The sequence below is a fragment of the Typha latifolia genome, chromosome 5, assembly GCF_019914945.1.
Source record: "Typha latifolia isolate L0001 chromosome 5, TyphaL0001v2, whole genome shotgun sequence".
Lineage (NCBI taxonomy): Eukaryota > Viridiplantae > Streptophyta > Magnoliopsida > Poales > Typhaceae > Typha > Typha latifolia.
Window position 1 is genome coordinate 12273370 of NC_133090.1, and position 19364 is coordinate 12292733.

General features: G+C 39.1%; 4 protein-coding genes across 12 annotated transcripts; 2 read left to right on the top strand and 2 right to left on the bottom strand.

The window, feature by feature from the left end:
• The first annotated feature begins 1091 nt into the window (after window positions 1-1091).
• On the top strand, window positions 1092-3576 carry LOC140788955 (probable xylan O-acetyltransferase 10). The gene is made up of 6 exons (XM_073138504.1): window positions 1092-1454; window positions 1536-1747; window positions 1860-2031; window positions 2108-2307; window positions 2595-2753; window positions 3051-3576. The coding sequence occupies exons 1-6, from the start codon at window positions 1239-1241 to the stop codon at window positions 3388-3390; spliced, it is 1299 nt and encodes a 432-aa protein (XP_072994605.1). The 5' UTR covers window positions 1092-1238; the 3' UTR covers window positions 3391-3576.
• Window positions 3544-5272, bottom strand: LOC140788954 (uncharacterized). Its single transcript, XM_073138503.1, has 2 exons — window positions 4361-5272; window positions 3544-4277 (listed from the first exon to the last, which is right to left on the bottom strand). The coding sequence occupies exons 1-2, from the start codon at window positions 5194-5196 to the stop codon at window positions 3638-3640; spliced, it is 1476 nt and encodes a 491-aa protein (XP_072994604.1). The 5' UTR covers window positions 5197-5272; the 3' UTR covers window positions 3544-3637.
• Window positions 5273-7305: 2033 nt separating this feature from the next.
• LOC140789634 (uncharacterized) lies at window positions 7306-11029 on the top strand. Of its 4 annotated transcripts, none has more exons than XR_012109224.1 (4): window positions 7312-8266; window positions 9354-9437; window positions 9583-9665; window positions 10727-11029. XR_012109224.1 is itself a non-coding variant. In XM_073139406.1 (3 exons), exons 1-2 carry the CDS (start codon window positions 7394-7396, stop codon window positions 9399-9401), a joined length of 921 nt encoding a protein of 306 aa, XP_072995507.1. In that variant the 5' UTR covers window positions 7306-7393; the 3' UTR covers window positions 9402-9437; window positions 10727-11029. The 4 variants fall into 4 exon arrangements, 2 of the variants coding, with proteins under 2 accessions (XP_072995507.1, XP_072995508.1); XR_012109225.1 differs by having other exon boundaries at window positions 10758-10881; XM_073139406.1 differs by lacking the exon at window positions 9583-9665 and having other exon boundaries at window positions 7306-8266.
• Window positions 11030-12563: 1534 nt separating this feature from the next.
• LOC140789636 (uncharacterized) lies at window positions 12564-18955 on the bottom strand. Of its 6 annotated transcripts, none has more exons than XM_073139412.1 (7): window positions 16220-18955; window positions 15952-16051; window positions 15413-15497; window positions 14202-14576; window positions 13649-13865; window positions 13405-13573; window positions 12564-13025 (listed from the first exon to the last, which is right to left on the bottom strand). In XM_073139412.1, the coding sequence occupies exon 1, from the start codon at window positions 18933-18935 to the stop codon at window positions 16446-16448; it is 2490 nt and encodes an 829-aa protein (XP_072995513.1). In that variant the 5' UTR covers window positions 18936-18955; the 3' UTR covers window positions 12564-13025; window positions 13405-13573; window positions 13649-13865; window positions 14202-14576; window positions 15413-15497; window positions 15952-16051; window positions 16220-16445. The 6 variants fall into 6 exon arrangements, with proteins under 6 accessions (XP_072995513.1, XP_072995512.1, XP_072995514.1 ...); XM_073139411.1 differs by having other exon boundaries at window positions 12564-13122; XM_073139413.1 differs by lacking the exon at window positions 13649-13865 and having other exon boundaries at window positions 12564-13122.
• Window positions 18956-19364: the final 409 nt, after the last annotated feature.

Here is a 19364-nt window from a genome sequence, read left to right on the forward strand (position 1 = left end):
GTGCACCAATATATTTTTGAAAGTAAAAAAAGATGTACCAACAATAGAAGCCACAAAGCCAATATCCAATAAACAATTCGATAGATGAACAAACCAAGCCATGGAGCTTGTTTCAAACTATAGATAAATTTGTATAATTTGCACACATAATTAGAATGTTTGGAATCTATAAAGCTTTGAGGTTGTTCCCTAAATACTTCTTCTAACATGCCAGGAAGGAATGTGTTAGACATATCAAATATCTCATAGGTTGAACAAATTGTACTGCCAAAATAAGTATCAATCTAATTGTTGTCGGTTTGACAACAGGGATAAATCTCCCTGAGCAATCCGCTTCATCTTCTTATCAAAGCCGTTGGCAATTAACCTAGTTTTGTAAAGATCAAGTGTACTATCTGATTTTGTTTTAACTCTAAAAGCCCACTTATTACAAATGGTACTATTGCGAGAAGGTGGAGAACATAAGAAGACTAAGTTTGATTAACTAAGAGAACTTCAAAGTGAACTTGCATTGCAGAATGTCAATTCTATCTTTGATTGCTTTCGAAAAACACAAAGGTTTAGATGGTAAAGTAAGAGAGGATAAAGCTAAAAAAAGTGTTAGTAAAACAATTTGAAGTCAGGTTATGGTTTGAGTCTTAGACAACTAGTTGGTGATCTAATCACTACTATTCGATGAAAAGTCTCAATTTGGTAGGAAGTGGTTTGGACTTTTAAGAATTGTCAAGGTAGTGTTGTTGGTGTGTCACTATGGCTTGGAAGTGCTTGAATTGATGTTGAAGCAACTTGCAAATGTGGAGTCGCATCAGAAGAGTTAGGTAAGAAAGAATTTAAATTTGGACCATAGTGAGAAAGTTGGGGGTGATGTAGCTTCTGGTATTAACGTTGGACGTCTATTTTTGTAGAAATTCAAAGTATGTGAAGTAAAAGTAACATTAGGTGATGATGATTCTTGAATATAACCAAGTGAATTAATTTAATTAAACGTGAATCGCATTACATTCATCCCTACGTGTTTCAGGTTATTATTAATACATTGCTTAATCTTTTTAGTACCTAAACTATAATTATAGCTGTTCGCTCAAACTATCAAACATGAGATCAGCACACAAGGTTGCTCTTCTCCTGTATTAATTAACCGTGAATTCCACTTCTTCCGCAGCTTAATGCCTTCAAATACTTCCTAACCAGAGGACCAAAGTCACACTACACATTGCATCCTAAGAATTAGAGCCAAGATGAAGCCCCTCTTCCTCCACAGAAGGCCTTCTCTTACATTCTACTTCCTCACCTTTTCCTTGATCATCTTCGTCGCCGTCCTCTACACCGAAGATTTCAGCTGCATCCTCCGGCAGCCATTTCTTCACCCTCAGGGATTAAAGCATCCAACACAACAACAACAACAACAACAACAACAACAACAACAACAACAACAACAACAACAACAACAACATGTAGGAGATGCCACAAAAGCATGTAAGTGCAACGTATAAATCTTGTGTTCAGTGTGCTAACTCGATGTTTGATTAGAGAAGGACCATGAGGTGGCGGCCTTCGCCGTCGGGGAGAGTGAGAAGGGTTGTGATATTTTTGACGGGGAGTGGGTCTACAACGAGAAGTCGCGGCCGCTGTACTCCGAGGAGGAGTGCCCATACATCCATCCGCAATTGACATGCCAAGCCTATGGTAGACCGGACAATGGTTACCAGCATTGGAGATGGAAGCCTCATGGTTGCTCTCTCCCCATGTATGTGGCACTTAATCTCTCTGTTCTTCAGACAAAACTAACGATGCAAATGCTGAAATGAACAAACTACTAGACGTCGATGTTCAATTGGGCTTCTTGTCCATCTCCACAGGTTCAATGCTAGTTTAATGATGGAGGCATTGAGGGGCAAACGGATGATGTTTGTTGGGGATTCCTTGAACCGTGGGCAGTTTGCTTCCATGGTTTGTCTCCTGCATCGAATCATCCCGGAGAGTGCAAAATCCATGGAAAGCAACTACACGTACCAAGTCTTTAAAGCTAAGGTAACATCTATTGCTTTATGCTTCGTTTATATAAACTTCAGTTCATGAGCTAATGGTTGTTGGATTAATATCTTAGGATTACAATGCGTCGATTGAGTTCTACTGGGCTCCCTTCCTTGTCGAATCCAATTCTGATACACTCGACGGACCCAAGGGCAATGGTACCGTTGTTCGAGTGAGCTCCATCTATAAGCATGCTCAGCATTGGAAGGGAGTAGACATCTTGGTCTTCAACACGTATCTCTGGTGGATGTCTCATGACAAGACGAAGATTTTGTAAGTTTCTGTTCTTGTCTGTCTGTCTCTCTCTTTGTATAAGGGTGTAGTTTGGCTCAATTTTAACTTAAATTTACTCCTAAATATTTTAGATTTTAGCTTAATCTTACTCTTATAAACTAAATTGCTAAACGACTAAACTACAGAGTACCCTTACTATAATCAAATCGAACTAAATTTCTTTGGGAGAATAATTTAGTCTTAAGGAAATTAGTCCTTTTACATCTCCAGTAGTGACAGATTAACAGTTGCAATTTGCCATTACTATATGATCTCTTCGATTTCAGGCGAGGGTCCTTCCAAGATGACACAAAGGAAATAACAGAGATGGAAAACGAGGAAGCTTATAGTTTGGCATTGAGGAGAATGGTGAAATGGGTAGAGAAGAACGTGGATCCTCACAAGACAAGGGTGTTCTTCACCAGCATGTCACCCACTCATAGGAGGTGAGTTGACTCAGAAAAACAATTAGTTTCGACATTTACCAAGAAAATAATAGAATGATTCAACTTTTTATTCTTAAGATTAGATATACATTGTACCGCTTAAGCTTTTAAGTCAATCCTCGCCAATCTTATTTTCTATTACCCAACATTTGTCTATAAGCAGTGCATGGAGGTCACATACAAGGCGTGTTACGATATGACAAACGCCATTGGTTTATTACGTAATCGCTTATATAACGCAAGTATAAACTTTTCCTAGTTATACTTGGTGCTTAAAATGTATATTAATTTTGTCAGGAGCAAAGATTGGGGAGGAGAGGAAGATGGCAACTGCTACAATCAAACAACACCCATCAAGGATCCATCATACTGGGGGCCTGGAAGCAGCAAGAGCATGATGAGAGTGCTGAAGAATGTATTCAGCACCAGTAGAGTTCCCATCACCCTTCTTAACATCACCCAGCTCTCTGAATATCGCAGGGATGCACACACACAAATATACAAGAAGCAGTGGGCTCCCATCCCTCCTGAGAAGCTTGCTAACCCCGAGAGCTATGCAGACTGTGTCCATTGGTGTTTGCCTGGTCTGCATGATACCTGGAATGAGCTGCTCTATGCCAAGCTCTTCTTCCCTTAGGTGGTTTTTATTTATTTGAAAATTTTTATGGAGTCCGTAAACTAAGTGAGCGCTGGACCATATAGAGATAGCTTTCGTTAAAGGATAAACACCAAATTGGGCATTCTTGTGCATTCTTAGCACCTATGTACAACCAAATCATATTAATAGCTATTAGCTTTTCAATTGCAGTGGAATTCTGCTCAATTTATTCAAGGCTCAGAACTATAATTACAGAGAGAGAAGAACTAATTTAGTGCTCTATATGCTACTTTTCTATAGTGAGATAGAGCGATTCCCTGAACTCTAATCTCCTAGTCTCACTATGACAGTTCCTCCTCTTGTTGGGCCAGTAGGTTAACCAAATCCTCCCTCTAATCTCCCACTCCATTGTCTTCCCTATAGCTTCCTCACAGACCTTCCAACAAACACTTTCTCCGTACTCATCTCCTGCAAATATAACCCCTCCTTGTCTTGTAAATGGCCTGTAGGCACTTGTATACCTGTTCCTAAACCATGATCTAGGACTCCAAAGGGCCAACTTCCGCGGTTTACACGAGAAGACCTCCTTCCCGTTGGCGCCGTCGTGGAGAAACCAATTCAATATCGTGCTATCTCCGTAAACCGATTGCTCAAACCTCCATGGCTTCAAGCTCATGGTGATTGATTCAGAGGCTGAAACACTCAGACCCATAGAGGTGGGTGGTTGCAGTGAGCCCTCGAAGCCCTTCTCTAGGCCGATTTCGTGGATAGGATTCTCGGTAGACTTGTTCACCGAAACCGACAAGATATCAGACTGGAGAGTTGGAGTCAGCTGCAAACATATGCGCGAAAGGAAGTGCTTTTCTTCAGACCCATAGCCTTGCTTCGCCATGAGATCTTCAGACACAAGTTGGTTGATGTCGCACCTATTACGACCGTAAAATATGTCAAGATTCTACGTAAAAATTAAAGAGCATCGATCCTAGTGCACGAAGATAACTTAACAAACCTTATGTTGTCAACGTTCACCATGACATCGATCCAATTCTCGTTGAAGATGAGTTTGTATGAGAGTTGGATCACACTTTCGAACTGTTGGTAGTTTAGCGAGAACTGCAGCCTTTTATCTTTAAGAGTACTACTTGGATATTCAAGGCTCATGGCGACAATTGGGCAATAGAGCTGCACTTTCCATAGCCTGCTTGCAGAAAGAGCATACGAAAACAATGGAGAAGGTGACATGAAAGTGTCCTGGACTTCGATTATCCAATTGGTGATGCCAAGGTTCAGGGATCGCATCCATAGCTCTTCGAGGTTTGATCCGAGGACACGCATCAGTTGTTTTGATGCTTCTTTCGAACTCGAACTTGTTAACTGCATCCTCAGTGCGACTACAAACTTGCAACGTAGCTCAGAGGGAACTTCGTAGATGCAGACCAGGAGAACAAGATTGAGGAATGCCACATTGAACACAACATCAAAATCATCACAGATTTGTATAGCTGACTCTCTGAAAGGAGACTTGATATTATGCCCATATTTTAGTACACCACTGATGATATTGAAAAAGAATTGGAGCATGGTCTCTTCATCTAAGATGCCGTCATCTGTAGCTTTCTGTTGGAATGAATTGGAGGTCCAAAGGGCGATGGGGATGTAGGACTCGGCAAAGATGGAGAAATTGAATCTTGAGGTGGAGCTTTTGTTGATCAACAGATTGAGAGATTGGTTTGCTTCTTGAGAGGTACAAATATTCAGAGAATGTGGATCTTTTGTCTTCCATTGATTGACTGGCGGAAGGCTTCTGATCCATCCCCAGACATCAATAATCGAACCAGAAGCCATAAGAGAGAGGGGAATGCTTTGCCAAATTGACCCACTTCGCCATGGAATTTAAAAGGAATGAAGTTGAAGGCAACTAAAACTCTCCTTTCCCAATCATGCAAACTTAGTCATCTATAGTTGAAGAAGGAGATTAACAAATTAAGACAGATTGATTAGTTGTGTGTACACAATATTCTCTTCAACTTTTCTTAATTTGGAAACTTACAACCAAAGAGAGAGACAACTTTGTGTAGTTGAGATAACTTACTTCCCAAGCATTTAGCATGCATTTCAATTACTCTGTGTACTTCCTAACTATTCTTCTTTAAACTAGTGATTACTTGTGGAATTCATTAACCTGATGGCTTTCCTTTAGGTACTCTCCAAAATGCAAGAGATCTATATTGAGTCAAAAGTTGGCTGTCTTCAGGTAACTGGTTCTCTCCTGATGGCTCAATTATCCATTTTGCTGCTACTGCAAAGGATATGACAAATATGAACTGACTGTCTCCGAAGTTTGGTATTAGAAGGCAAATTTACAACCTTCTGCAAACTGCAATTATAAGACATTTAACTTTAGTTTCCTATTAAAAAATTTCTCAGTTCTTTTCCAATCTAAGTACGATGATTCATTTTTTTAAATTTTTTTACAGCATAGGAGAATTAATTAATCAAAAACTTGAGAGCAAAAGAATATGAACGAAGCAGAGCTTGAGACTTGAGAGCAAAAGAATTCTCAGTTTCTACAGTAGTCGCTGCTGCATTTGCTAATCACTCATTCATCTGACACGAAATCGCCGAATTCACATGAGACTACTTGACGTTGTCGTCTTCCAGGAAAGGACATTCCAGAGCCGAATCCAAAGTCCTCACGTTATTTCCCTTACTAAATTTAGGGTTGCTTTACTGATGTTTAGTCTAATTTCTCACAAGATGTAGATGTGAAGTATTACCCAACCTTCTCGGATTTTTTCTGGTAGAGAATCTGGAATATTTGTTAGAGCCCACCAATGAATTTGAAGGTAACCACCAGTGTACAGGCTAATTAATTTTACTTGCGTCTTCATGACCGATACATTAAATTTCATGTCTGGATTGTTCAAAACCATGATAGTGGACTAAAATCTTCTTAGCAAAGTCATTATCTCACCATCTTCTCCCAACCCCATTAGTATTCTGTTGGTGTATCAGATATAAAGACCATATTGAAAACAGATTCAAAAGGTTAAAAGATTTATATAGATTCTTGAGCTTGTTTAATATCAGAGTCGATGGTTCTGTTAACTATGAAGTAGTTCGGCTGTTACTGGAAGGAGCAAGATTCAAAGAGTAACACATTCTCCACGGGTCTTCGAATTTATCTCAACTTTAAATCTGGAGTTTATAGTTAATTAATTAGGACAACCTAATATATAATTTCGGTGGCAGAATTTGGCGTATGAGTAAGCTAAATTAATGAGGAGAACAAGAGGAATGCGTTGGTAATTAGTATTGATGGTTAAATATTACGTGATAAATTAGAATAAATTATGAAAGTACGTTAATGGAGTTTGTGAGATAATTGCGGGTGTTGTTGAAAGTGAAAGGACGAAGAAGGAGAAGTTGATTAGCCTCGAGGATTGAAGGGAACAACCCAAGCCGAAGAGTTTAGAGGGTTAGAGAAAAATAGAGTTAGAGAAATAAATTTCAACTAAATATCTAATTCCTGATTAAAAAAAAGACATATAGACACATATTTATATGCTAGCCTAAGTACTTAAAAACCCTAAAGAGATCTAATAGAAACAGAGAGCGTTCAAATGCCGAGTAACTCATCAGCAAGAGACCCTTTCTTCTAAATTTTTTTTGAAAAAAAAAACTCTCTAATACACTCTCAAAGTAAGAAAGTAAATTATCTAAGCATGAATTCCTATTAGTTTAGAATTTTGCACTTCATAAAGATATTTTATAAAGATAAATTGCATCGGATACGCTGTGATTGTTACCAATTTGATGTAAATCATCCTAAACTTTATCTCATAATACATATTTATTAATAAAAGTAGTATTATTTATGTTTATTTTGTATCTCGATGTTTATATTTATAGTTTAGTTAAAACTATAAATACGCTAACATGTGAAGTAAACACAAATAAGATATTTTAAAAGGACTTGCATGCAAAAAAGCTCAATTTAGGGAGACCTCGTCATCGTCTCCTTCTCCAACCTTCTCCTCCAATGGCGGGTGGCGAGCTCCCACCAACCGTAGCAAAGCTCTCCATCTCCAGCGCCACCCTTGCCTCCCTTCTCCAGCTCTCCTCCTCCGCCGCCGGCGACTCCGACGGCCTCCTCTTCGGCCACTTCTCTCTCCTTCCTCCTCCTGACCCCATCGACGATGAAAACCCTTCACCCTCTCCTCCCTCCTCCTCCGCATCCATCACCTCCTTGCTCTTCTCCGGCTCCCCCATGTCCTTCTACGACCCTCTCGGCCGCATCAACCCTTCCTCCCCCGTCCTCCTCCGCTCCGCCGGCGCTGGCGGCCACCTCATCGGCTGGTTCTCGTCGCGCCGCCGCTCGCCTCTCCGCCCCTCCATGCGCGAGCTCGCCGTCTCCCAAACCCTAGCCCTAACCCTAGATCCTTGTCCTCGCGTCTTCCTCCTCGTCTCCTCCTCTCTTTCCCCCAACCGATCCATCCACTCCCACGACTACCGCGCCTTCATCCTCATGCCTAATGGTTCCCTTGAGCCGAGATCTCTCGATGTGATCAATGTGGGCCCGGCGTTTCGGGAGAAGTACGGTTCTTTCTCGCCGGAGTCGGCGCTGCCGTGGATGCCGTGCGGGTTGAGGAAAGGAGGAGAGGAAGGAGAAGGCGAAAGGAGGAATAAGAGAAGGGAGAGTCTTGGGAGTCCACGGAAGGCGGCGGGGCCGGCAGAGCAGAGGTTGTTGGATGCATCGGCAGAAGGATTTGGTATTGAGAGGTTGGGGCAGATGGTTGGGCCAGGGGCAGCAGAGTATACGGCGGAGTTGGAGGATTTGTATGGCAAGATGTTGGTTAAGCTTGAGGGATTGGCACGGCTCGTGGAGAAGAGCTCGGCGAGGGTTCTTGAGCAGGTGAGCTTCACATTTTCTTAAGTAGCTAGTATCAGAGGGATTATGGTGCTCTATCTCCCATTAGAAAGAAACCACAGTTCTTGAGTTCTGTTGCGGTAACAATCACGCTTCATTAAAATTTTGATCAGTAGAACAATGGAATGGCTGAATGTATTAATTTACTTATACCAAAAGAGAGTACATGTCTGGTCTCGTGTTGATTGTTCAATAGGAAGGGAAGCTTGTGAGTATTTGTTTAGAGGGATGAAAGTGAAGGGTTGGAATGTTCTTGATAATTTGTCTGTCAGATCGATTTCTTCGTAGTGATAAGATAGGCATGGTAATCATACGAGATGCTTTGTGGATGATTTAGGAACTATCTTGCTTTCATGCTTAAAAATGATCATAAGTCAAGGAGTTTGGAGTGGATGATCCTTGTCACTGGAGAAATAAGATAGAAGCTGGAAGCTAGAAAGTGACGCACTTGGAGAAAGGGTCAAAATCAGTCTGGCTTAAGAAGAAGAAATGTCACATTGAGATTGTTCTGACATGATTGCTCCATGATTATTAAGAGTGCTGCATGACACAAAATTGGGTTGTTGGATTCTCGTACATATATATATATGATTATATTCTACTTGGACGCTACCTGAGATTTCCGGTGGCAGACTTAATAGTTTACTGGTTCCACAGTAGATTTTTCAAGTTTCGATATAGATGATTAGGTTTCACAAGCGATCTTTCCGGTTATGATAGTTACTTGCTTAGGAATCAACACCAATTAATGCAGGGTTGGTCAATTAAAAAGCTTAATAGAGAACATGGACAACCTTGTTTGGATCATATCTGGAAAATAAAGAAAATTAATGCATGTGGAATGATATATTGCTGTTCAATTATGATCCACGGCTATTATATGTTTTGGTTGGCAAAGAAGTACTCTGTATGTTTGGCTAAAACAGTACAAAGTGCAAGGCTCGGATATCAATTATGCTTATTTTTTCCTTGATAATTTTCTATTCTAAGTGCCTTTTACTGATTTCTAGGTGATTTGTGTTAGGATATAATTCCTTGTGTTAAGCAGTTGTATATTTGTCATGTTTGACAGGAAAACCGAAATTTATTACTACGAAGCAAATTAGCAGGTTTGGAATGAGGATGCATCAGATGGAAATTTTTTTTTCTGGACAAGGTATCATCTTTTATATGGTCTTTGCTTGATGCATCATATACTAGATGATTTTCTTTTAAGATATATCAATCAAATACAGTTAACTTGAGAGAACTATTTGGTTGTTTTGGTGCATTGACTGTTCATTCATTTTTGTGCATGGTAGGGGCATCCCCTTTAAGTGTTGGTAGGAATTTTCATCATTGCCTTGGTGGCACGAATTTGTCGTTGAAAACTCTAGTGATAAAGGTAATGCTGCTTTCATCTTTTTCTAACCAACCTTATGTTAGTGGGAACATTGTACTCCAGGAAGTCCTTTTAAAAAATTCTAGCTTGAAGATTGATTTTTCTCCCCCAAAAAACAAGAATCAATATAAGTTCGCAGTAGAGAAAAACTTTGTAAAGACACTTTTATTTTTAGTCTCACAAGAAAATGATATAAAGATGTGAGTTCACAAAGAACTAATACACAAGTTCCTTGCTGTTGATATATTATCAGTGAGACAAAGTAACAACTTAGTACATGGAGGAGAATGCAAAACATGCATGATTTGGCAGCTTTTGACTGTTTTCTTTCCGAGTTATGTATACAATGAGAGGTGAGAGAGTAGGTTGTCCTATGTGAGGCTCAAAAATACTGTCATACTCTACAATGGTTCCAGAGTTTTCCTTTCCTAGGATTGTACTAAGATTCTTTTTCTTCTCTGATTGGACAAGGATGTCTGTGGAAGTTTTAAATGCAAAATTTGTTTTCTGAAAAGAAGGGAATTCCTTTGCATAAAAATCAATTGATTGTTGGGATTGGACTGTAACTAGCTATTCATCTGGACAGGACGAGAAAATAGAATTAGATGGATATGCCACATTGGCTATTTGGACGTCCTCTTATTTTGCATGCTCCCCTGCACTGTTTACATACTATCACAATAATGATATAAACAGCTGTGAGATCCCAGTTCTTCAACTGATGACTTTTACTTAGACTGATGATTCAATACCTGCTAGGAATATTCATATGATTTTGTTATAGCATAGTCATGGGCGGTTTTAAGTGGTCTGTGTGAACCATGAACCATGAAGGTCAGTTATCATGGCTCATGGGTGAGGTTCCTACCATACGTTGTTACTCATGTCACCAAAAGGAGGAATTTGGGGAATTCCTTGAAACCGTCACATAATTATAGAGTAAAACTTAAATTTATGGCCTTTTTAGTCTGAGTTTACTACACCTGTACCTAACGAAACTAGCAAAAAATTTTAATTGTATATGTATATATAATATCCATAGATTCTTTTTTCCTGTTTTTCAGTTCTATTCTTACAGTGCTGACTGGTTGCTAGACACTGGACTCAAGCGTGGCAATGGAGTAAAGATGTACCTTTGGAATGCTATGATATTGCTCCTCTTTGTTGAAGTAATAAGAAAATTGTTGGATGACAGCAATGCTATTCACTTCTCTTATGTCATATGTATGCACAGAGATTAGGAGAGTGACTGGTTCAGACACTTCCATTTGGTACTTCAGGTGTGGATGAAGGACAGATGATTATTAGTTTATCTGTATATGGTGATTAAACTCCTTTAATGGATGGAAGTTTTAATCTGTTGGTTATTTCTTTGGATTGTCTTTCTGTTGAGGCGTCCAAGTGGATAAGTTCTGCTGGTGTCTTATTCTTGTCAGCAAAGCTAGAATTGTTTCTGAATGAAACTAAACATTCCTAAACACTCCTAAGCTGGTACCTGTTGATGCCGCACCTTAAAGCAGAGTAAAGAAGGTTGTCATTTGTCTTTGATGAAACTAGATTAAGCACCACTGCCAAGTTTGTTTAGCTACTATGTTATCAAATTTCAGCTTTAGCCTGTAGCATTTCTGAAATGGGACAATGAAATTTTTTGCATCATTGTTGTCTTTAAATTCCACTGAAAATATGGGACGTGTTAAAAGGTCGGCACTAAGCTGGAGCTTGTTTGGTGTTCAGCTGAATTTGCTTTACTCTAACTAGTGGATAACAAGGTTTATTCTTTCACTTTTCAGTTATTGTCCATTTCTCATCACTCGAAAAAACTGTTACTGACATTAGATGACACATTAATGGCTAGTACAAGGGTTGATTTGATTTTATCTTTTCCTTCTTTGTGCTGAAACGTCTCATTCAGGAAACTTCATTTCTATTAAATATAGATGAGGATGGGGAGGCATTACAAGATTGTGTAGGAGGGAAAGAACAAACGAATTCTTATTGAAGGACATCATTTACCACTTGCAAAAGCTCCACAATCAGATCCATATCAACAACACACAATGTCCAACCAATCTATATATGTTGCAATTAGTAAATGGATAACATAAGCAATGATATGGTTCATGGCATCCTTTAATACTGGCAGGTGGAGATACACTTTGTATACAGGTAAGCCTGCCGTAAGGAAATCCATGTCACTGTGAGAAAACATGTTCAAAGAAATAAAATATCTTAGTTAAGTTGGAAAGAAAAATTAATGGGCAAACAACAAGAAAAATAGGGAAGACAAAGATGGATTGTTTTAAATCACCAAAATGACTTACGGTTTGTTTTAAATCGCTAAAATGACTAAGTCATGTTTAAAAGAGCATCTAAACAATGCCTAAATCTGGTTTGATCGCGAATGATATTTTTTCTCGGTTGATCTCAGTGGCAAATACTGGCTGCAAGTAAAGCACCCATGTCTTGCAAGATAGATAATGCCCCGACTAATAATACTTAGATTACTGCCTGTACAAACCTTTTTTTTAATATTTCTACTCTTCCAACTGTACTATTCTGGACGCCAACAATCTCAACGAGACCTCAAGAAGATCCCTGTTTAAATAGCCCTGCAAAACGGGAGCATGCAGAAGATAGGCGGAAATTCCTGAGGAGCTGTGGGAAAAAGAAGCTTGGTCTCCAATTGGTGTCTTTCATTCTGAACCTCAAAATAAAAATGCAAAGACTAGAGTTGGAGAACAAAGCTTAACTTTTATCACATCTTCTCTGTAAAACATCTAACCTTGAATCTATGCTTGATCCTTTCTGAAGTGACTGATGGTATGCAAGGACTTTTGGATTCTTTCAAGGAGTAAGGGTTCAAACCAAAAAATTACAACTAAATACTACAAGAGACAGATATGGGAGAATAATTGAAGGGACACTTCAACTAACAAATAGTCCTGATCATAAGTGGTGGTAAGACAAATATTTGACGGTAATTGCCTCAATACTTTGAATACCATTCTACGGCTACATGTATTATTAACATGTGAAAGAAAACTAAGATAAATCAGAACACCAAGATTGACTAGGTACAGTAAGCATGGGGCAAAACCTGTGAAGCAGCTTTAGAAATGAGTCAAACTAGATGTTATTCTGCTTTAGGCCATGCAATGCAAGCTCATCTTGATGTCAGAAGTTTGAACCAGCCACCAGGCCTGAAGGGCCAGATCAATATCCCAGTTTACACTTTATTCAAGTATGGCAAGAAATACTCCAACTTCTTGTGGACATGGAAAACATCCAAAGCCTAGAATAATGCATCCCTTTGCTGTAAAATCTTCATCCACCTTGCTGCATGTTACCAAAGAACGAATGTACCTGAAGAAACCAAGTCCCTGAGAAAGCAGGAGATAGGAGCAAATACAAACAAAAGCTCTTTGAAGATTGTTCAAATTTAGTGATCTGCTGTCATGCCCTGTCACAGATTGCAAGAAGCAACATTCTCATTACATGATGTCCTAACTCATAATTAATTTAGTAACTGCATATAATAAATAGATCCTCCAATATGCAACCAAGATCATGAAAGAGCATAGCTGAATTTCATGATCTACAGTTGCAATGAGATTCTTGATTAGCTCTGGAGTACTATATCTAGAGGTCTCCCTACTAAATCAGATACTATTTGACAAAAAGCTTAAGACCACCCTAGGTACATCTAGGACTAGAGAGCTTCACAGATGAATACAATATTTACCTTTGCATACTCTGGTGTGCAATTGGAATACGGTTGACTAGATGCAAACTTGTTAGAGGCCATCAGCTGGATGCAACAATCAGTTTATGTAAATCCCATTCAGACCTCTTGCAACGCCATGACATTAACAGGAGCACCAAAGGACAAGTGATGTCAAAGATAGAGCTGACTGCAAGAAAAGATTTGTCTGGACCTCAATCAAAAATTTTAGGTTAAATGTGGCTACATAGTTTACTTGAAATACCATCATGCTGAGAGGTGCCTCTTTTGTATGCTAGCACTTATCCTGTTAACCTTATGGTTGTAAGTTGCACAACAACAATTGGCAAATCCACCTCTTCTCTGAAATTCTATACTGAGAACTTAGACCAATTTGTAGCGGATTGATGTCAATTTGGCTGCCAGTTATAACATTTGTCAATTCTTTCAGAGCCTTCTCTCCTTTTTGAGTTGTCCTATGACTTACAATAGTAGGAAACAGACTTAGAAAGTGATAGTGATGAATAAAAACATCTTACTCAGGGATAAGAAACAATCCAGTAACTGAGATAAGAAATGACAAAATGTTGTCTTAAAAACATATGAGGTCCTATGGGATACCAACAGGGCTTATTATAACAATTATATACAACAATTGCTTACATACTCTCATAATGGCAATCTCAAGTACTAAAATCCAAACTTCCCCCTATAATTGCATACATCATTCTTTTGAATAATTACAAGAATGAGCAATCATATTGTGGGTTAGAAATGAAAATGTGAAGGACTAGATCAGTCAAAAAATTGAATTGTACCTCAATGGTTGCAGTAAATCCATAACCACTATTATCATTCATAACCTTATTGTTATGTGAGAAGGCATCAATTAGTGTAAACAGTAATGCTTCCTTGCCAACTACAAGCAGTCGTGGGTTTGAGCTGCAGGAAGAACATCTCCTGGGTGAAACTGCACATATATTGCTCCCTCCAGACCCCACAAAGACAGAAGCCTCATGTAATGCGAGCATATTTCTTCACTTCACCACCATATATATAGATCGCTTATTTCAAAAAGAGAGCTCCAGCCTACTTTGTTAGGATAAGAATCTGGATAAATCCGAATACATAATCTTTAGGAAAGATCATCACCCTCATTCATCAAAGGACACTAGGATTGAGCAGTAGACAACCTGCCATAACAAACCTTATTAACAAGCTGCAAGATAAAACCTATTGGGCAGAAAATAGTGAAACAAAGTAGAAAATTAAGGTGACATTATCCAATGCTGAATGAACTCTTAAGTATGGAGAGTGAGAAATCCAGAGAAAAGCCTTAAATAGGTTAAAGTTATTGATGCATCTATAATTATATGATGTTGATTTGGATATTAAAGCATCTCAGTGGCATGGGGGCAGATGTCAGAACTGATATGAAACAGTGATTGATACTATAAATGAAGCTTAAAATGACCAAAACTAACTCCTAATTAGAACTATCAAAAATCTATATAATCTCCTTCTGGTTGCCAGTTTGAGAATATGATAAGAATAGAACGACAAATAGAAAATTGTGTTAATAATCACTTTCAGTAACTTCCTTAATTTACATAAATACCTTACTTGATACCAACTACTAAAATCAACAGTACTTTCTGAAACATCACCCCTTGATAGTTGATACATCAATATTGTGAAGCTTATATTTCAGGTTCTACCAAAACTTTATAATATTATTTTAAAGAGTTTGTGAAACCTTCTCAATTTAGACTTAGACTGAGAACTGCCAATAGCATAACACGACAAGGCTAATCAAAGCCAAAAATAGAAAATATACTGAACCTTGATATTACCTTCGAACAAGCTGAGTATAAATTAACCAATGATGCACTTTCATTCAAGAAAATATATAATCAAAAAAATTGCTGAGCTAAGTACAACTCCTTGTATATTACCAGAAAGACACAAGAGTTCAATATTAATAAGCAAAACAGAAGATAAATTAGAACAATTGAATAGCTCAACTCACCAACTATTCAGCACTGGAGATACTAATGAATTAACAATACTCAATTATCACTAAATCACAAGTTGAAAACATTGGAAATACCACCCTGCAAATAAAAGCCAGGAGTAAGTTCCAGAAAGAGAACTGCAGAATTACCATTACAAAGTAATTTGGTCAGGAAAGTAGGAAACTATTTTATTTAACGTGAGAAGAGACTGGTCAGCATCATGACAACCATACAAAAATTTGGTAATGTCTTCTTAAGCAAAGCAATTTGGCAAAAGTGCAGTCAACCATAAAAATGATAATACCTACGACTTATGCAGTACTCGAGCATGGGACCAACAAGAAGAATTAAATGAACAAGCACAATTATGATAGAAGGAATTGAGAAGAAATAACAAGTACTACTAAATTCTAATGCACTATTTTAGAGAAACTTATAGCCTACTATCATCTTACGTACTAGTTCTGTATACTTCTCCAAGAAAGAGAAGTGGGTCCAAGAATTTTTTCAATGAAATGTTAAATGTAACAGAAAGAGATAAGAGAACACATACTCTAAAACTGAGCTCTTCTGTATCTTTGTGAGAGGCATCATGTCTAAAGAGTCTCCTTCATCTGTATCACTGTAGCATCGGATGTTTATGCAATACTAGCCTGCAGGCAATAGTCACCTTAGATTACTTACAGCTTAGCTGCTTTACAGAAGCAACATAAATATAAACTACAGAAACATCATATATGCATAGAATTAAGTGAGGGTAAAAAACAAACTAAACAGAATAATTAATAATGATTTATAACGTATAGAAATATAGCCCCTACCACACCATGGGAGCCAGCAAATGTTCCTGTCAGACAGGCACTGAGAGCCAGTGATGTTACTTGCAAACAGGCCCCTCCAGATAAAATCAATGATTGAAGTTCATGGTAAGAATGACTAGTCATCAGTCTTAGACTCTTAGCATTTCATAACATGCAGTAGATGTCTATAATTCCTTTAGTCTGTTCTTCACGTCTGAGAGGTGCCATAGATAAAGAATTTGACATTCTACGGTCCAAATCCATGCTTAACAATAGAACCTTCAGCACTGGGTGAGCCTTCTTTCTGACTCCAATCTTTAGTCATTCCATGAACTAATGTAGTATAAGAAAATTCATCCAACGTCGAATTTCCTTGAGACATCTCCTCGGCTATCTTAAAAGCCTCCTCCATTTTGCCTTCCGCACAAAAGCCTGACATCAATGTGTTATAAGTGACAGCATCTGGAGTAACACAGTTGTGCACCATTTCAGTTAAAAGTTTAGATGCTTCCTCAGTATTTCCCATTTTACAGTACCCATGCATCAGAGCTGTGTAAGTGAGTTTATTTGGTGTTATATTACTAGAATGCATTTCCTGAAATAACTTTTTTGCTTCAAGCATTTGACCTACTCTACAATATCCATTAATCAATGTCGTATAGCTTACGACATCCAGTTCCATACCATTCTCCCTCATTTTCCCAAGAATTGTCTTGGTCTCTTCTACACGACCAGCATTGCACAACCCATGCATAAGGGTGCAATAGGTCACACTAGTTGGTAGAATGCCTTTACTCTGCATATCATCAAAAATATTAGTAGCCTCAGAAATATGGCCATCCCTGCAGTATCCATCAATAAGTAAATTATAGATGACTGCATTTGGTTCTAAACCCCAATCATCTAACTGCTTCAAGTAGACTTTCGCTTTTTGAACTTCCTTTGCTTTACAATATCCTTTTATTATGATACCAAACGTGACAAGATCTGGAACCAAACCTTCATTCCTAATCTCATTCAAAAACTGAATGGCCTCTTCCATTTTACCTAAATTGCAAAAGCCATGTATCAATGTATTATAAGTAGAAATATCTGGCGTAAACCCGCTTTTGACCATTTCGTCTCGAAGCTTAAACCCTTCATCCATCTTTCCATCTTTGCAGCAGCCTCTTATCAAAGTATTGTATGTTACTTTATCCAATGCCAATCCCTTCTCTAGCATGACCCTTAGTAGGCCAACCGCTTCTTTCATTTGTCCTGAATCACAAAGCCCATGAATTAATGCATTGGAAGTTATTATGCTAACACCAAAATCCTTCTCCAAAATCTTAAACCATAACTCTGTTGCCTCTCGATGCTTCCCTTTTTTACAGAGCTCCTCAATGAATGTCGTCATAAGAGAATCATTTGGTCGTAAATTTCTCTGCAGCATCTTCCAGAAGAGCCTTAATGCATCATCCAATCTGAAAACCTTACCAACAAGCCAGAAAATAATAGTATTAAACAGACCAACATGTATCGTCATCCCTTTTGATAACATTTCTTTGAAAATATGTTCCGCATGTTCCATCTCTCCTGCTTTGCACAATCCTTTAACGAGCAAGTTATAAGTAACCGAATTGGGTTGCAACCCTTTAGAATCCATTTCATCGAGTAACCTAAGAGCCTCTGTACACTGGCACATTGTACCATGCCAACCAATCAAAGAATTATAAATAAACTCATTTGGAGCAATGCCCATCTCTTCCATCTCCTTCAGAGCAGAGCCCACATCCTCGATTCTATCAGACTTAACCAACCCATTGATCAGAATACCGAAGGTAACAATGCTTGGTCTCACTGAGCTCTTAATCATCTTCTCCTTGAACCGGAATGCCTCATCCAACATTCCATTCTTGCAAAGACCATCAAGCATTGCATTGTAAGTCACAACGGACGGACTAACACCCGACTTCTCCATCTCCCTAAACAATCCAACAGCCTTTTCAACATCCCCTTTCTTGAAAGTGACAGAGATCAAAGGAGTATACGAGTATGCATCTGGCGCAACATACTTACGCATTTGATCAAACACCAAGCAGGCATTGTCTTCATCACCAGTTTTCGCAAGAAATGACAGCAGAATGTTACAAGTCTTAATAGACGGGCAGAGCCCGCGATTAACAAAGGTCCGAAAAGCTTCAACAGCGAGAACTAAGCCACCGGATTTGAATTGGTTGCAGCATACATGAACTAAAACGTCAATTGCCACCGAAAAAGGAGCGTCTTCAGAAGGTATTGCATCGGCGATGGCAAGAAGCAACTCTTGGACGCGGCGGGAGGCATCGGTGACGTGGACGGGGACGCCATTGGCAGGGTCGAGGAGTCGGATAAGAAGGAGGCGAGCAGGGGCAAAGAGATTGGATCGCAGGAGGGAGTGGAGGAGGAGGGCATAGGATAGCGGAGTGAAGCGGAATCCGAGGCGGTCGGCGGCAAAGGAGAAGAAGCGAAGCAAGGGCTTCGGATGGATGGAGAGGTGGAGATCGGAAAGGAGAGAGTCGAAGATAGGAGGAGAGATATGGGAGAGGGTTTCGCGGCAGAGAGAAGGGTCGAGGTGGCGGCGGAGGAGGAGGTGCTCGAGATCGCGGCGGAGGGAGGCGGAGCGGTCGCCGCCGGAGGATGAGGGAGTGCAGGATAAGAAGCGGGCGCAGGGTAAGGGTTTGTTGGGGTAGCGTAGGGGAAGAGGGGGTGGCCTCATGGCGGCCGGGGAAGGAGAGGGGAGAGGAAAACGAAAGAGGGAGTGTGGTAATATTATTATTAGCGGGGGAGGAATTAGAAGGAATGGACGGCTGAGATTCGATCAACGAGTTTGGATTTGAACGAGTTCAGTGTATGACGCGTTTGGGTTGAGAAATGGAAAGCGTATGTGGTGGAAGAGAGGTTTTGAAAGAGGAATCAGAGGATTAATTGATGACAAAGTGGATAGGTTATATACATATATATATTAAACAGAAATGAAAACTTAATATTGTCCTGATTAAAATTAATGATGTGAAGGATTCGAATTCATAACACATATACAACATGAGCATGTTTTTAATAATAATAATAATAATAATAATAATAATAATAATAAAATTAAGTAAGATAGTATTTAGGTGTTCAAATAACATTAGTGGCATTAATG

Excerpts from the sequence above, each read along its gene's own strand:
- LOC140788955 (XM_073138504.1), top strand. The coding sequence starts at position 1,239 with ATGAAGCCCCTCTTCCTCCACAGAAGGCCTTCTCTTACATTCTACTTC. Across the intron at positions 1,748-1,859 it reads CATGGTTGCTCTCTCCCCAT|GTTCAATGCTAGTTTAATGA; the intron begins GTATGTGGCACT and ends CCATCTCCACAG. Across the intron at positions 2,032-2,107 it reads ACCAAGTCTTTAAAGCTAAG|GATTACAATGCGTCGATTGA; the intron begins GTAACATCTATT and ends TTAATATCTTAG.
- LOC140788954 (XM_073138503.1), bottom strand. The coding sequence starts at position 5,196 with ATGGCTTCTGGTTCGATTATTGATGTCTGGGGATGGATCAGAAGCCTT. Across the intron at positions 4,278-4,360 it reads GTGAACGTTGACAACATAAG|GTGCGACATCAACCAACTTG; the intron begins GTTTGTTAAGTT and ends CGGTCGTAATAG.
- LOC140789634 (XM_073139406.1), top strand. The coding sequence starts at position 7,394 with ATGGCGGGTGGCGAGCTCCCACCAACCGTAGCAAAGCTCTCCATCTCC. Across the intron at positions 8,267-9,353 it reads CGGCGAGGGTTCTTGAGCAG|GAAAACCGAAATTTATTACT; the intron begins GTGAGCTTCACA and ends CATGTTTGACAG.
- LOC140789636 (XM_073139414.1), bottom strand. The coding sequence starts at position 18,935 with ATGAGGCCACCCCCTCTTCCCCTACGCTACCCCAACAAACCCTTACCC.